Raw genomic sequence first — 17,680 nt, 5'->3', positions numbered from 1 at the left:
AGTCAGACAGTCAGAGAGAGGGTTAGACAGACAGTCAGACAGTCAGAGAGAGGGTTAGACAGACAGTCAGACAGTCAGAGAGAGGGTTAGACAGACAGTCAGACAGTCAGAGAGAGGGTTAGACAGACAGTCAGACAGTCAGAGAGAGGGTTAGACAGACAGTCAGACAGTCAAAGAGAGGTAGCATCAGAGTGAAGAGGAGAGCTCCACTGGAACTTAAGATACACTTATTTCTCCATATTATTTTACCCTCAACCTCCTCCTCCTACTACAATGCCATCCCGACTTGAGAGGCTGAGACTGGCTCTGGTCCGGGTCTGGTCCATGATGGTCCTGCTCTACACCTCGGACCACAGGAAGGGCTGGAGACATGTCCTCCTCCACTTCCTCACCTGCCTGACCCTGAGCCTGGCCTTGGGGGGGGTCCTCTTACTGGGCCTCTACTTCTCTCTGGACTACAGCCTAGTGGGGTGTGGAGCCATCTCAGGCTGCTGCTCCCTCCTGGTGACGGCTGTCCTGTTCTGCTCCAAGAGAGTCCGCTGCTTCTTCTTGCTGTTCCTCATCTCCTGCACTATGAAGCAGGGCAGGAACCTGCTACTGTCCTCTGGCACTGGGCTGGTGCTCCTCTGGAACATCCAGAACATCTTAAGGTGGGTTAGGGTAAGGGGGTTAGGGTGAGGGGTTAGGGTAAGGGGTTAGGCTTAGGGTAAGGGTTATTAGGCTTACACTTAGAAATAAGGGTACGGTTAGGGTACAAATTGTCCCCTGGGGTACAAAAATCAAAATACACGTCAAATTCAAATCAAAATGTTTTTGTCACATGCGCCGAATACAACAGGTGTAGACCTTATCGTGAAATGCTTACTTACAAGCCCTTAACCAACAATTCAGTTTTAAGAAAATAGAGTTCAGAAAATATTTACTAAATAAACTAAAGTAAAAAAATATATATATATTTTTTTTTAAACATACACAATAAAATATCAGTAATGAGGCTATATACAGGGGGTACCAGTACCAAGTCAATGTGCGGGGTACGGGTTAGTCGAGGTAATTTGTACATGTAGGTAGGGGTAAAATGAAGTTATAAAGTCCTTTTTAAATCAGCAGATGTCACAAAGTGCTTATAAAGAAACACAGCCTAAAACCCCAAGAGCAGCAATGCAGATGTAGAACCACATAATGATCTCACATGGTACTGTTTGGATAATCTAGTATAATGGCACATGTTTGTACCCAATATTTTGAATATAAAAAAGGTACACTCATCACACTATGGTAAAGATACAGTGGGTATAGAAAGTCACCACCCCATTTAAAAATGTTCACCTTTTGTTGCCTACAGCCTGAAATGAAAACACATAAAATCCTACTTTTTCCGGCATTATTTAGACACAGTAACCCACAATATCCAAGTGCAAAAAAAAAAAAAAAGTAAAAAACTCTACAAATTATTTTTAATTAAAACTGTAAAAGACCCTATTTGGATAAGTGAACACCCCCTTGAGTTAATACTTAGTGAAACCACCTTTTGCTTGAATTAAAGCCATGAGTCTCTTTGAATACGTCTCTACTAACTTTGCACACCTAGATTGTGCAATATTTGCCCATTCTTCCTTGCAGAATTGTTCAAGCTCAGTCAAATTGCATGGTGACCGCTCATGGACTGCACTCTTCAAGTCATTCCACAGATTCTCGATGGGATTTAGGTCGGGGCTCTGACTAGGCCACTCAAGGACATTCACCTTCTTGTCCTTCAGCCACTGTATGGTTGCTTTGGCGGTGTGCTTTGGGTCATTGTAATGTTGAAACGTGAACCATCTTCCCATTTTCAACTTCCTGGCAGAGGGCTGCAGGTTCTCCTCAAGAATCTGTCGGTATTTTGCACTGTCCATTTTCCCTTCTATCCTGACAAGTGCTCCAGTCCCTGCTGAAGAGAAACAACCCCACAAAAGGATGCTGTCACTGTCGTGCTTTACTCTAGGCATGTTCTTTGTGTGGAAAGATGTATTGTGTTTTCGCTAGACATATCGTTTTGCGTTCAGGCCAGAAAGTTCAATGTTGGTCTCATCTGATCACAGCACCTTTTGCCACTTGGCCTCGGAATCTACAATGTGCTTTTTGGCAAAGCTCAAACGAGACTTGAGTGGTTTTATTCTTGCTACCAACCCATAGAGGCCAGATTTGTGGAGCGCTTGTGATATTGTGGTCACATGCACACATTGACCAGTCTTTGCCATAAAGGCCTGAAGCTACATCAAAGTTGCCATTGGCTTCTTGGTAGCCTCTGATCAGTCTCCTCCTTGCCCGGTCATCCAGTTTGGAGGGACGGCCTGATCTATGCAGGGTCTGGGTGGTGCCCGGTCATCCAGATTGGAGGGACGGCCTGATCTATGCAGGGTCTGGGTGGTGCCCGGTCATCCAGTTTGGAGGGACGGCCTGATCTATGCAGGGTCTGGGTGGTGCCCGGTCATCCAGTTTGGAGGGACGGCCTGATCTATGCAGGGTCTGGGTGGTGCCCGGTCATCCAGTTTGGAGGAACGGCCTGATCTATGCAGGGTCTGGGTGGTGCCCGGTCATCCAGATTGGAGGGACGGCCTGATCTATGCAGGGTCTGGGTGGTGCCCGGTCATCCAGTTTGGAGGGACGGCCTGATCTATGCAGGGTCTGGGTGGTGCCCGGTCATCCAGTTTGGAGGAACGGCCTGATCTATGCAGGGTCTGGGTGGTGCCCGGTCATCCAGTTTGGAGGAACGGCCTGATCTATGCAGGGTCTGGGTGGTGCCCGGTCATCCAGTTTGGAGGAACGGCCTGATCTATGCAGGGTCTGGGTGGTGCCCGGTCATCCAGTTTGGAGGGACGGCCTGATCTATGCAGGGTCTGTGTGGTGTCCGGTCATCCAGTTTGGAGGGACGGCCTGATCTATGCAGGGTCTGGGTGGTGCCCGGTCATCCAGTTTGGAGGGACGGCCTGATCTATGCAGGGTCTGGGTGGTGCCATACGGCTTCTAAATAATGGTCTTAACTGTGCTCCGAGGGATAGAGAAAGCCTTTGATATCTTTTTATATCCATCCCCTGACTTGTGCCTTTCCACAACTTTATAATTTTGAATATCTGTTTTTTTGCATGTACATTGGTTGATTGATTAATCTGATGTTACATATAGATAATTAACACACATTTTTCAATCAGTTAGTTGGATGTTTTGTACAGAAATGTTTTTTCCAGTTTAAATCACTTAGGTAGTCTCCTGCCAATGTACCTTACCCTGGCATTCATTCTAAATGCAGGTTGCTGGTGAATAAACTGTTCAACTGTTGGATATCCTAACTCTGGCTGCATTCCGATAGCAATTACACATCACTTTGCAAGCCAGCATAATGTGACTTGCAGGTAGGGTTGCACTATTCCAGTAACTTTCCCCAAAGTCCGAGGTGTTCCAGAACTCCCGGTTGGACGACTCCTGGAAGCGGGAAGTCCGAGGTGTTCCAGAACTTCCGGTTGGACGACTCCTGGAAGCGGGAAGTCCGAGGTGTTCCAGAACTCCCGGTTGGACGATTCCTGGAAGCGGGAGGGAATATGCAGGAAATCCAGAACTCCCGGTTGGACGACTCCTGGAAGCGGGAAGTCCGAGGTGTTCCAGAACTCCCGGTTGGACGACTCCTGGAAGCGGGAAGTCCGAGGTGTTCCAGAACTCCCGGTTGGACGACTCCTGGAAGCGGGGGGGAATATGCAGGAAATCCAGAAAGTTACTGGAGTTTTGTAACCCTATTTGCAGGCCTGATGTAACCTGTAAACCATGATTTTCAGGCCACCTTATTAGGGTAAAACTAGATCTCAGAATAAGGCCTTACGAGATACATAATTTCTTATAATAAATTGTTACATTTTAATGATAACATTCACGTAGGAACTCATTTGGTGAAGGCCACAGGACTAACATTTAACGAATTCAACAACCATGTCTTTGTCACTAACAAATACAGTTATGGGTGGTAACTCTACAATTCACTCAAAAAGGAACGGCACACTGGGAAATTACATTGGAGGTGTGGCTTAGTGGAGGTGTGGATTATGTGAGTTATTTTTGGAGACCCATGAGTGGAAGTGTTGTACCAGTTTAAATGGTCTACGGTAGAGGATCAATTTCACCCCACAGTACAAGGAACATTACATTACATTTACATCATTTAGCAGACGCTCTTATCCAGAGCGACTTACAAATTGGTGCATTCACCCTATAGCCAGTGGGATAACCACTTTACAATTTTTTTTTTAGGGGGGGGGATTACTTTATCCTATCCCAGGTATTCCTTAAAGAGGTGGGGTTTCAAATGTCTCCGGAAGGTGGTGAGTGACTCCGCTGTCCTGGTGTCGTGAGGGAGCTTGTTCCACCATTGGGGTGCCAGAGCAGCGAACAGTTTTGACTGGGCTGAGCGGGAAGTATGCTTCCGCAGAGGAAGGGGAGCCAGCAGGCCAGAGGTGGATGAACGCAATGCCCTCGTTTGGGTGTAGGGACTGATCAGAGCCTGAAGGTACAGAGGTGCCGTTCCCCTCACAGCTCCATAGGCAAGCACCATGGTCTTGTAACAGATGGGAGCTTCAACTGGAAGCCAGTGGAGTGTGCGGAGGAGCGGGGTGACGTGAGAGAACTTGGGAAGGTTGAACACCAGACGGGCTGCGGCATTCTGGATGAGTTGTAGGGGTTTAATGGCACAGGCAGGGAGCCCAGCCAACAGCGAGTTGCAGTAATCCAGACGGGAGATGAGAAGTGCCTTGATTAGGACCTGTGCCGCTTCCTGTGTAAGGCAGGGTCGTACTCTCCGAATGTTGTAGAGCATGAACCTGCAGGATCGGGTCACCGCCTTGATGTTAGCGGAGAACGACAGGGTGTTGTCCAGGGTCACGCCAAGGCTCTTCGCACTCTGGGAGGAGGACACAACAGAGTTGTCAACCGTGATGGCGAGATCATGGAACGGGCAGTCCTTCCCCGGGAGGAAGAGCAGCTCCGTCTTGCCAAGGTTCAGCTTGAGGTGGTGATCCGTCATCCATACTGATATGTCTGCCAGACATGCAGAGATGCGATTCGCCACCTGGTTATCAGAAGGGGGAAAGGAGAAGATTAGTTGTGTATCGTCAGCGTAGCAATGATAGGAGAGGCCATGTGAGGATATGACAGAGCCAAGTGACTTGGTGTATAGGGAGAATAGGAGAGGGCCTAGAACTGAGCCCTGGGGGACACCAGTGGTGAGAGCACGTGGTGCGGAGACAGCTTCTCGCCACACCACTTGGTAGGAGCGTCCGGTCAGGTAGGACGCAATCCAGGAGTGAGTCGCGCCGGAGATGCCCAGCTCGGAGAGGGTGGAGAGGAGGATCTGATGGTTCACAGTATCAAAGGCAGCAGACAGGTCTAGAAGGACAAGAGCAGAGGAGAGAGAGTTAGCTTTAGCAGTGCGGAGAGCCTCACCGGAGATGGTCTGGAGAAGAGAGGAGGGGATGGGGTCAAGCGGGCAGGTTGTTGGGCGGCCTGCAGTCACAAGTCGCAAGATTTTATCTGGAGAGAGAGGGGAGAAAGAAGTCAAAGCATAGGGTAGGGCAGTGTGAGCAGGACCAGCAGTGTCATTAGACTTAACAAACGAAGATCGGATGTCGTCAACCTTCTTTTCAAAGTGGTTGACGAAGTCATCCACAGAGAGAGAGGAGGGGGGGGGGGGAAGGAGGATTCAGCAGGGAGGAGAATGTGGCAAAGAGCTTCCTAGGGTTAGAGGCAGATGCTTGGAATTTAGAGTGGTAGAAAGTGGCCTTAGCAGCAGAAACAGATGAAGAAAATGTAGAGAGGAGGGAGTGAAAAGATGCCAGGTCGGCAGGGAGTTTAGTTTTCTTCCATTTCCGCTACGCTGCCCGGAGCTCTGTTCTGTGAGCTCGCAATGAGTCATCAAGCCACGGAGCTGGAGGGGAGGACCGAGCCGGCCGGGAGGATAGGGGACACAGAGAGTCAAAGGATGCAGAAAGGGAGGAGAGGAGGGTTGAGGAGGCAGAATCAGAAGATTGGAGGGAGAAGGATTGAGCAGAGGGAAGAGATGATAGGATGGAAGAGGAGAGAGTAGTGGGAGAGAGAGAGCGAAGGTTGCGGCGGCGCATTACCATCTGTGTAGGGGCAGAGTGAGTAGTGTTGGAGGAGAGCGAGAGAGAAAAGGATACAAAGTAGTGGTCGGAGACATGGAGGGGAGTTGCAGTGAGATTAGTAGAAGAGCAGCATCTAGTAAAGATGAGGTCAAGCGTATTGCCTGCCTTGTGAGTAGGGGGGGACGGTGAGAGGGTGAGGTCAAAAGAGGAGAGGAGTGGAAAGAAGGAGGCAGAGAGAAATGAGTCAAATGTAGACGTAGGGAGGTTGAAATCCCCCAAAACTGTGAGGGGTGAGCCATCCTCAGGAAAGGAACTTATCAAGGCGTCAAGCTCATTGATGAACTCTCCAAGGGAACCTGGAGGGCGATAGATGACAAGGATATTAAGCTTAAATGGGCTAGTGACTGTGACAGCATGGAATTCAAATGAGGAGATAGACAGATGGGTTAGGGGAAACATTTAGAATGTCCACTTGGGAGAGATGAGGATTCCTGTGCCACCACCCCTCTGACCAGATGCTCTCGGGGTATGCGAGAACACATGGTCAGACGAGGAGAGAGCAGTAGGAGTAGCAGTGTTTTCAGTGGTAATCCATGTTTCCGTCAGCGCCAGGAAGTCGAGGGACTGGAGGGTAGCATAGGCTGGGATGAAGTCAGCCTTGTTGGCAGCAGAACGGCAGTTCCAGAGGCTGCCTGAGACCTGGAACTCCAGGTGTGTGGTGCGTGCAGGGACCACCAGGTTAGAGAGGCAGCAGCCACGCGGTGTGAGGCGTTTGTGTAGCCTGTGCTGAGAGGAGAGAACAGGGATAGGCAGAGGCATAGTTGACAGGCTGCAGCAGATGGCTACAATAATGCAGAGGAGATTGGAATGAAATGAACTAAACATCTGGGAAAGGAGAGAGCGGGGCCTCCCTCACCACAACTCCCAAATATAACTCTCCCAACTTCCACCTCAGAAACTATAATTGTTGTAAACTACAGCGGTTCAATGTTTTCTAGGAATAGACTAACCTAGTTTATTCAGCTAGCTAACTAGGTGCAGTATTATTCCGTGAAAAACGTCCAGGCACCTTGTCATAACACACGGCACGAACACACAGAGAGAGCCAAACTAACGTTAGCTAGTCACCCATGTCCCGAATTCCTTGAGCGACTCGGGCTATCAATATAAAAAAAAAAAAAAAAAAAAAAACACAAGTGTAGGTTATGACTTACCCCTAGCAGCTACTATTAGCTAGCCAAGTGCAAAGCTAGCCACTGAATTGACTCAGCCAGTTCGCGTCTGTTCACTCGGTCGTTCCAGCTATTGTTTACAAGTAGCTATCCTGGTTGCAACAAGCTTGCTAATTTTCAAGCACAGTAGCCACTTGCTACCTAACGTTAACGGTTCAGACAATGAGGTTAGAAAACAGCTGAATGGTAGGCAATTATTGTATGTGATTATTGTAGGCAGCCAGCTGGCGTAATTACAGGCACTCTCAGGCGTGAAACAACTATACCGTTGCTGATAGCTAGTTAGTTAGCTAGCTAGAATAGTTAGCAAACTAGCTAGCCATTGCTTTCAGACAAAGAAGAACCTCTCCTTTCACGGCACGAATACACAGAGAGAGCCAAACTAACGTTAACTAGTCACCCATGTCCCGAATTCCTTGAGGGACTCAGGCTATCAATATGTAAAAAAAAAAAAACACAAGTGTAGGTTATGACTTACCCCTAGCAGCTAGTGTTAGCTAGCCAAGTGCAAAGCTAGCCACTGAATTGACTCAGCCAGTTCGCGTCTGTTCGCTCGGTCGTTCCAGCTATTGTTTACAAGTAGCTATCCAGGTTGCAACAAGCTTGCTAATTTTCAAGCGCAGTAGCCACTTGCTACCTAACGTTAACGGTTCAGACAATGAGGTTAGAAAACAGCTGAATGGTAGGCAATTATTGTATGTAATCATTGTAGGCAGCCAGCTGGCGTAATTACAGGCACTCTCAGGCGTGAAACAACTATACCGTTGCTAATAGCTACTCGCCAGCTAGTCCAGGTGGTGAGTTAGCTAGCTAGCTAGCTTCGTGCTACACCCGGCACCGCCGAATACAATACTTAACCTACAATCATTACATACAATAACTACCTACAACAACCCACGATACCTACCTACAATACCTAACTACAATCAAAATACATAGTTTTAAGCCTTACTCGACAAAGCCAAGCTATGTATAAAGCCAAGCTTACCCGACGACCTCCTCCTCCTCCTCCTGCTTGCAGATGTCACTTTGGTAGTACCCTATAAAGGAAACATGTACCTTTTCTAATACCACACTTCTGTACCTGTGGACTGTACATGTACTATCTGAGGTATGAACTGTGGTGAAACTATGGACCTATAACTAAATGTACTAAGGACGTACCTAACAGTGTACAACTACAGTGACAAGCATTTGTACTCATTTAAGGACAAATATAAAGCTTTTGTTTCTATGAGTGTAGGGTAAAGGTTTACTATACATGGCTGAGGAAACTCTATATACCTGTTTATACATGGCTGAGGAAACTCTATATACCTGTTTATACATGGCTGAGGAAACTCTATATACCTGTTTATACATGGCTGAGGAAACTCTATATACCTGTTTATACATGGCTGAGGAAACTCTATATACCTGTTTATACATGGCTGAGGAAACTCTATATACCTGTTTATACATGTTTCTAACATGCTTCCTTTGTGCTGATCTTGTCCAAATTCCGCATTTTTAGACACATTGTGATCAGATCTTCCTGCCCACCTCCGGAGGTAGTCAGGCACGCAATGTGTCTGAATATTTTACAAATGCAGATGGATCTGAACAGTGAAGCCATTTAAATCATCGTTATCCCACCCTCTTAAATCATTGACAGGTGGCACCATTGACTTACAGTACCAGTCAAACGTTTGGACACACCTACTCATTCAAGGGTTTTTCTTTATTTTTACTATTTTTTACATTGTAGAATAATGGTGAAGACAACAAAACGATAAAATAACACATATGGAATCATGTAGTAACCAAAAAAGTGTTAAACAAATCAAAATATATTTTATATTTAAGATTCTTCAAATAGTCACCCTTTGCCTTGATGACAGCTTTGCACACTCTTGGCATTCTCTTAACCACCTTCACCTGGAATGCTTTTCCAACAGTCTTGAAGGAGTTCCCACATATGCTGAGCACTTGTTGGCTGCTTTTCCTTCACTCTGCCATCCGACTCATCCCAAACCATCTCAATTGGGTTGAGGTCGGGGGATTGTGGAGGCCAGTTAATCTGATGCGGCACTCATCACTCTCCTTCTTGGTAAAATAGCCTTTACACAGCCTGGAAGTGTGTTGGGTCATTGTCCTATTGAAAAACAAATGATAGTCCCACTAAGCACAAACCAGGTGGGATGGTGTATCGCTGCAGAATGCTGTGGTAGCCAAGCTGGTTAAGTGTGCCTTGAATTCTAAATAAATCACAGACGGTGTCACCAGCTAAGCACCCCTACACCAAAACACCTCCTCCTCCATGCTTTACGGTGGGAAATACACATGTGGAGATCATCCGTTCACCCACACCGCGTCTCACAAAGACACGGTGGTTGGAACCAAAAATCAAAAATTTGGACTCCAGACCAAAGGACAAATTTCCACCGGTCTAATGTCTATTGCTCATGTTTCTTGGCCCAAGCAAGACTCTTCTTCTTATTGGTGTCCTTTAGTAGTGGTTTCGTTGCAGCAATTCAACCACGAAGGCTTGATTCACAGTCTCCTCTGAACAGTTGATGTTGAGATGTGTCTGTGACTTGAACTCTGTGAAGCATTTATTTGGGCTGCAATTTCTGAGGCTGGTAACTCTAATGAACTTATCCTCTGCAGCAGAGGTAACTCTGGGTCTTCCATTCCTGTGGCGGTCCTCATGAGATTCAGTTTCATCATAGCGCTTGATGGTTTTTGCGACTGCACTTGAAGAAACGTTTAAAGTTCTTGATATTTTCCGTATTGACTGACGTTCATGTCTTAAAGTAATGATGGACTGTCGTTTCTCTTTGCTTATTTGAGCTGTTCTTGCCATAATATGGACTTGGTCTTTTACCAAATAGGGCTATCTTCTGTATACCCCCCCTATCTTGTCACACCACAACTGATTGGCTCAATCGGTTCCACAAATTAACTTTTAAGAAGGAACACCTGTTAATTGAAATGCATTCCAGGTGACTACCTCGTGAAGCTGGTTGAGAGAATGCCAAGAGTGTGCAAATCTGTCATCAAGGCAAAGGGTGGCTATTTGAAGAATCTCAAATATAAAATATATTTTGATTTGTTTAAAACATTTTTGGTTACTACATGATTCCATATGTGTTATTTCATAGTTTTGATGTCTTCACTATTATTCTACAATGTAGAAAATAATAAAAATAAAGAAAAACCCTTGAATGAGTAGGTGTGTCCAAACTTTTGACTGGTAGTGTATGTCCTCTTGAGGTGACAGCCCTTTTGCACTGTTTTCACTATGGCTGTATTCATCTAAGAAGAGGGCAATCTTTTGAATAATGTAGTGGTGTCCCCCCTTTCCCCCAGAAACGTATGACGTTTGGCTTTCACCCGGAAATGTTTGTCTAAGAAAAAAATACTTTTCACACCGTTAAATCTAATACAAAATAAAAGTATAATAACCACATACCAATATGATGATATCTGATGTGAATCCATGAAATGGGAATATGATGATATCTGATGGGAATCCATGAAATGGGAATATGATGATATCTGATGGGAATCCATGAAATGGGAATATGATGATATCTGATGGGAATCCATGAAATGGGAATATGATGATATCTGATGGGAATCCATGAAATGGGAATATGATGATATCTGATGGGAATCCATGAAATGGGAATATGATGATATCTGATGTGAATCCATGAAATGTGAATATGATGATATCTGATGTGAATCCATGAAATGGGAATAAACAAGCCTTTTCATATTTGTATGTCTATATATAGTTACAATCATTTTTTGAAACCCAAAATGTTTTACCTTTTCTACTTTACCAAAAATATCATGACATTAGTGATGGTCAAAATGTGTCACATTTGTGAGGCTCTAAATCAATATTTTGCCCATTTAAATAGAGTATGTTTTCGCTAAGAACAAGGGGGATGTTTTTGACTTCTTTATTTATTTTAGGTTTAAGGAAGTATGTAGGTGGCATTCTTTGTTGTAGAGCTATGAAAGTTATTTATTCAGATCAATGTGGTCAAGACAAGTCGAACGAGTTAAACATCACAACTCTGCAATTATTTTGAAAAAATATCTGTCAAATAATTTGCATTCGGGGATTCTGGTCACAATGCAGACACAGTGGAAGGACAATAAACATTTTAATACCATGTGTAGATGCAACGGCTAAAAAGTTGGGCACAATCAGAATGTGGATAAGATTAGGACAAAGGACGCATTTTAGCTCCATTTATAAACAGGGCTTACTGTATATGTATTTTAAATGTGTCCAATCAATTCATTAATTTATGAATGAATGAATGAATTAATCCATGCATCCATCCATTTATTCATCCATTTATTTATCCATTCATTCATCAGAAACCTCAGAGGGGTGTCCAGCAGTCTGGTGTGTAACTTGGAGAAGAGAGTGTTGTTGGATGTCAGTCCATTAAATAACTATGTCAGACTGCTGAGGTGGGTGGGCGAGAAGCTCAAGAAGTTAAAAGGATTATCCAAAATCGAGTCCACCGTCAGACACAGCGTTGAGTCCAACGATCTGACGGTGAAACTTCAGGAAGCTGTCCGGATGCTGAACACCACAGCGAAGAGCGCTGAGGAGAGCATTGACCTGGTGATGGCCGTGTTCCAGAGAGCAGTCCCGTTACTAGGGGTTACCCTGGTCATCATCACCACTACCCTGTTCCTCAGAAAATACTTATTCAACCTCAAGTACCAGAACAAGTTCATCACCAGCAGGTTTATTAGATACGATGATCAGCAGAGAGCTGAGGGGAAGCCCCACCTCCTCCCTCTGAGCTCAGAGGAGGCAGATCAGTTCCACTCTATCCCCTCCACCCGCTTCACACAGAGAGAGGGCTACACCATTCTCTTGTTCCTGGTTCCAGTGCTCACCCACCTCCTACCCTGGCTCTTATTCATCTCCCTGGACGCACTGCTCTACTGGCTCATTCTGACTATCAACAAACACCTTCTGGAACTGGAACCAGTCCGCATTGATCTAAAGATTAACCTAAACGTGAGTAGACCTGGAACCATTCAGCATTAACCTAAAGATGTACCTAAACGTGAGTAGACCTGGAACCATTCAGCATTAACCTAAAGATGTACCTAAACGTGAGTAGACCTGGAACCATTCAGCATTAACCTAAAGATGTACCTAAACGTGAGTAGACCTGGAACCATTCAGCATTAACCTAAAGATGTACCTAAACGCGAGTAGACCTGGAACCATTCAGCATTAACCTAAAGATGTACCTAAACGTGAGTAGACCTGGAACCATTCAGCATTAACCTAAAGATTAACCTAAACGTGAGTAGACCAGGAACCATTCAGCATTAACCTAAAGATGTACCTAAACGTGAGTAGACCTGGAACCATTCAGCATTAACCTAAAGATGTACCTAAACGTGAGTAGACCTGGAACCATTCAGCATTAACCTAAAGATGTACCTAAACGTGAGTAGACCTGGAACCATTCAGCATTAACCTAAAGATGTACCTAAACGTGAGAAGACCTGGAACCATTCAGCATTAACCTAAAGATGTACCTAAACGTGAGTAGACCTGGAACCATTCAGCATTAACCTAAAGATTAACCTAAACGTGAGTAGACCTGGAACCATTCAGCATTAACCTAAAGATTAACCTAAACGTGAGTAGACCTGGAACCATTCAGCATTAACCTAAAGATGTACCTAAACGTGAGTAGACCTGGAACCATTCAGCATTAACCTAAAGATGTACCTAAACGTGAGTAGACCTGGAACCATTCAGCATTAACCTAAAGATTAACCTAAACGTGAGTAGACCTGGAACCATTCAGCATTAACCTAAAGATGTACCTAAACGTGAGTAGACCTGGAACCATTCAGCATTAACCTAAAGATTAACCTAAACGTGAGTAGACCTGGAACCATTCAGCATTAACCTAAAGATGTACCTAAACGTGAGTAGACCTGGAACCATTCAGCATTAACCTAAATATTAACCTAAACGTGAGTAGACCTGGAACCATTCAGCATTAACCTAAAGATTAACCTAAACGTGAGTAGACCTGGAACCATTCAGCATTAACCTAAAGATGTACCTAAACGTGAGTAGACCTGGAACCATTCAGCATTAACCTAAAGATTAACCTAAACGTGAGTAGACCTGGAACCATTCAGCATTAACCTAAAGATGTACCTAAACGTGAGTAGACCTGGAACCATTCAGCATTAACCTAAAGATTAACCTAAACGTGAGTAGACCTGGAACCATTCAGCATTAACCTAAAGATGTACCTAAACGTGAGTAGACCTGGAACCATTCAGCATTAACCTAAAGATGTACCTAAACGTGAGTAGACCTGGAACCATTCAGCATTAACCTAAAGATGTACCTAAACGTGAGTAGACCTGGAACCATTCAGCATTAACCTAAAGATGTACCTAAACGTGAGTAGACCTGGAACCATTCAGCATTAACCTAAAGATGTACCTAAACGTGAGTAGACCTGGAACCATTCAGCATTAACCTAAAGATTAACCTAAACGTGAGTAGACCTGGAACCATTCAGCATTAACCTAAAGATGTACCTAAACGTGAGTAGACCTGGAACCATTCAGCATTAACCTAAATATTAACCTAAACGTGAGTAGACCTGGAACCATTCAGCATTAACCTAAAGATGTACCTAAACGTGAGTAGACCTGGAACCATTCAGCATTAACCTAAATATTAACCTAAACGTGAGTAGACCTGGAACCATTCAGCATTAACCTAAAGATTAACCTAAACGTGAGTAGACCTGGAACCATTCAGCATTAACCTAAAGATGTACCTAAACGTGAGTAGACCTGGAACCATTCAGCATTAACCTAAAGATTAACCTAAACGTGAGTAGACCTGGAACCATTCAGCATTAACCTAAAGATGTACCTAAACGTGAGTAGACCTGGAACCATTCAGCATTAACCTAAAGATTAACCTAAACGTGAGTAGACCTGGAACCATTCAGCATTAACCTAAAGATGTACCTAAACGTGAGTAGACCTGGAACCATTCAGCATTAACCTAAAGATGTACCTAAACGTGAGTAGACCTGGAACCATTCAGCATTAACCTAAAGATGTACCTAAACGTGAGTAGACCTGGAACCATTCAGCATTAACCTAAAGATGTACCTAAACGTGAGTAGACCTGGAACCATTCAGCATTAACCTAAAGATGTACCTAAACGTGAGTAGACCTGGAACCATTCAGCATTAACCTAAAGATGTACCTAAACGTGAGTAGACCTGGAACCATTCAGCATTAACCTAAAGATGTACCTAAACGTGAGTAGACCTGGAACCATTCAGCATTAACCTAAAGACGTACCTAAACGTGAGTAGACCTGGAACCATTCAGCATTAACCTAAAGATTAACCTAAACGTGAGTAGACCTGGAACCATTCAGCATTAACCTAAAGATTAACCTAAACGCGAGTAGACCTGGAACCATTCAGCATTAACCTAAAGATTAACCTAAACGCGAGTAGACCTGGAACCATTCAGCATTAACCTAAAGATGAACCTAAACGTGAGTAGACCTGGAACCATTCAGCATTAACCTAAAGATGTACCTAAACGTGAGTAGACCTGGAACCATTCAGCATTAACCTAAAGATGTACCTAAACGTGAGTAGACCTGGAACCATTCAGCATTAACCTAAAGATGTACCTAAACGTGAGTAGACCTGGAACCATTCAGCATTAACCTAAAGATGTACCTAAACGTGAGTAGACCTGGAACCATTCAGCATTAACCTAAAGATGTACCTAAACGCGAGTAGACCTGGAACCATTCAGCATTAACCTAAAGATTAACCTAAACGTGAGTAGACCTGGAACCATTCAGCATTAACCTAAAGATTAACCTAAACGTGAGTAGACCTGGAACCATTCAGCATTAACCTAAAGATGTACCTAAACGTGAGTAGACCTGGAACCATTCAGCATTAACCTAAAGATTAACCTAAACGTGAGTAGACCTGGAACCATTCAGCATTAACCTAAAGATTAACCTAAACGTCAGTAGACCTGGAACCATTCAGCATTAACCTAAAGATTAACCTAAACGTGAGTAGACCTGGAACCATTCAGCATTAACCTAAAGATGTACCTAAACGTGAGTAGACCTGGAACCATTCAGCATTAACCTAAAGATGTACCTAAACGTGAGTAGACCTGGAACCATTCAGCATTAACCTAAAGATGTACCTAAACGTGAGTAGACCTGGAACCATTCAGCATTAACCTAAAGATGTACCTAAACGTGAGTAGACCTGGAACCATTCAGCATTAACCTAAAGATGAACCTAAACGTGAGTAGACCTGGAACCATTCAGCATTAACCTAAAGATGTACCTAAACGTGAGTAGACCTGGAACCATTCAGCATTAACCTAAAGACGTACCTAAACGTGAGTAGACCTGGAACCATTCAGCATTAACCTAAAGATTAACCTAAACGTGAGTAGACCTGGAACCATTCAGCATTAACCTAAAGATGTACCTAAACGTGAGTAGACCTGGAACCATTCAGCATTAACCTAAAGATGTACCTAAACGTGAGTAGACCTGGAACCATTCAGCATTAACCTAAAGATGTACCTAAACGTGAGTAGACCTGGAACCATTCAGCATTAACCTAAAGATTAACCTAAACGTGAGTAGACCTGGAACCATTCAGCATTAACCTAAAGATGTACCTAAACGTGAGTAGACCTGGAACCATTCAGCATTAACCTAAAGATTAACCTAAACGTGAGTAGACCTGGAACCATTCAGCATTAACCTAAAGATGTACCTAAACGTGAGTAGACCTGGAACCATTCAGCATTAACCTAAAGATGTACCTAAACGTGAGTAGACCAGGAACCATTCAGCATTAACCTAAAGATGTACCTAAACGTGAGTAGACCTGGAACCATTCAGCATTAACCTAAAGATGTACCTAAACGCGAGTAGACCTGGAACCATTCAGCATTAACCTAAAGATGAACCTAAACGTGAGTAGACCTGGAACCATTCAGCATTAACCTAAAGATGTACCTAAACGTGAGTAGACCTGGAACCATTCAGCATTAACCTAAAGATGTACCTAAACGTGAGTAGACCTGGAACCATTCAGCATTAACCTAAAGATTAACCTAAACGTGAGTTGCCATGCTTGGAGGTTCAGAAAACCATACAGTGTAATGTCGTTACCAGTACCCCCTGTATATAGTCTCATTATTGTTATCTCATTGTGTTATTATATTATTTTTTACTTTACTTTATTTAGTAAATCTTTTCTCAACTCTATTTTCTTAAGGCTGCATTGTTGGTTAAGGGCTTGTAAGTAAGCATTTCACTGTAAGTTCTACACCTGTTGTATTAGGCGCATGTGACATATAAAATGTGATTTTATTTTATTTGACATTTTCGATTTTAATAGGCTGATGAAGCTCTTGGTAACACTTTAATGAGATACTCCTCTAGAGACGGTTTAAACCCTAACCTAATTCTAGCTCCAACCCTAACCCTAATGCTAACTAGGTTAGGTCAAAGGCTGGCATCAATCTCTCTTTTTATCTCTTTCCCATTCATCAGGAAGACATCAGCATTGTGTTTATCCCTCTCCCATGGGGACACAGCTCAGAGGATTTCTCCTACAACTTCACCCTATTTCAGGAGGATTGTCTTCACCAGCCCTCCCTGCTCCTCTCCAGGTCTGTGGTCGACCTGCCTGTTATCTATTTGTCCTAGACCTGCTAACCCCAACCCTAACCCTAACCCCAACCCTAACCCTAACCCCAACCCTAACCCCAACCCCCCGATCCTCTGCAGGCAGGGCGTCCAGTCGTCCCGGGGACGATAAAGAAAAATGCTTGGGAAGGTTCAGAACAGACATTGAGACAGATGCAGGATGATAGGCCAGAAAAATATCAAATGCATACAACAGTGTTTCCGTACTAAAATGTTTAAACACAAAGACAAGGCTGATGAAACAGATCACAACATTAGCTTAAAAGTTGATAAACTATTAATTATTCACATTACAAGTGCAGCAATGTGTTCACTCGTCTCGGCCATATGCTTGAATGTTATTATGCGAGAACACCATTACTGGAGAACACCATTTCTCAAACGCGCACCTGATGCGAGCGGTTTTTATAACGCTACAGAGATGGATATACAGCCTAATGGTACAAATTTAGAACAAGGGAATTTCTGAAGATGCAACAATAGGATTGTGCCTCACTGCCTTTGGACAGTAGAATAAGAAATGCTGTT

The 17,680-nt window shown here is 44.1% G+C and overlaps 1 protein-coding gene across 1 annotated transcript; it reads left to right on the top strand.

Moving 5' to 3' along the window:
• Positions 1 to 273: 273 nt before the first annotated feature.
• LOC311118075 (dendritic cell-specific transmembrane protein-like) lies at positions 274 to 17,152 on the top strand (the record flags this gene model as incomplete). Its single annotated transcript, XM_084192948.1, has 3 exons — positions 274 to 650; positions 11,738 to 12,395; positions 16,997 to 17,152. The coding sequence occupies 3 exons, from the start codon at positions 274 to 276 to the stop codon at positions 17,150 to 17,152; spliced, it is 1,191 nt and encodes a 396-aa protein (XP_084049074.1).
• Positions 17,153 to 17,680: the final 528 nt, after the last annotated feature.

Source organism: Coregonus lavaretus, assembly GCF_964263955.1.
Source record: "Coregonus lavaretus genome assembly, contig: HAP1_SCAFFOLD_223, whole genome shotgun sequence".
NCBI classification, from domain to species: Eukaryota; Metazoa; Chordata; class Actinopteri; order Salmoniformes; family Salmonidae; genus Coregonus; species Coregonus lavaretus.
The sequence above is the reverse complement of the archived record's forward strand: the minus strand, read 5'-3'. Positions and strand labels throughout refer to the sequence as shown.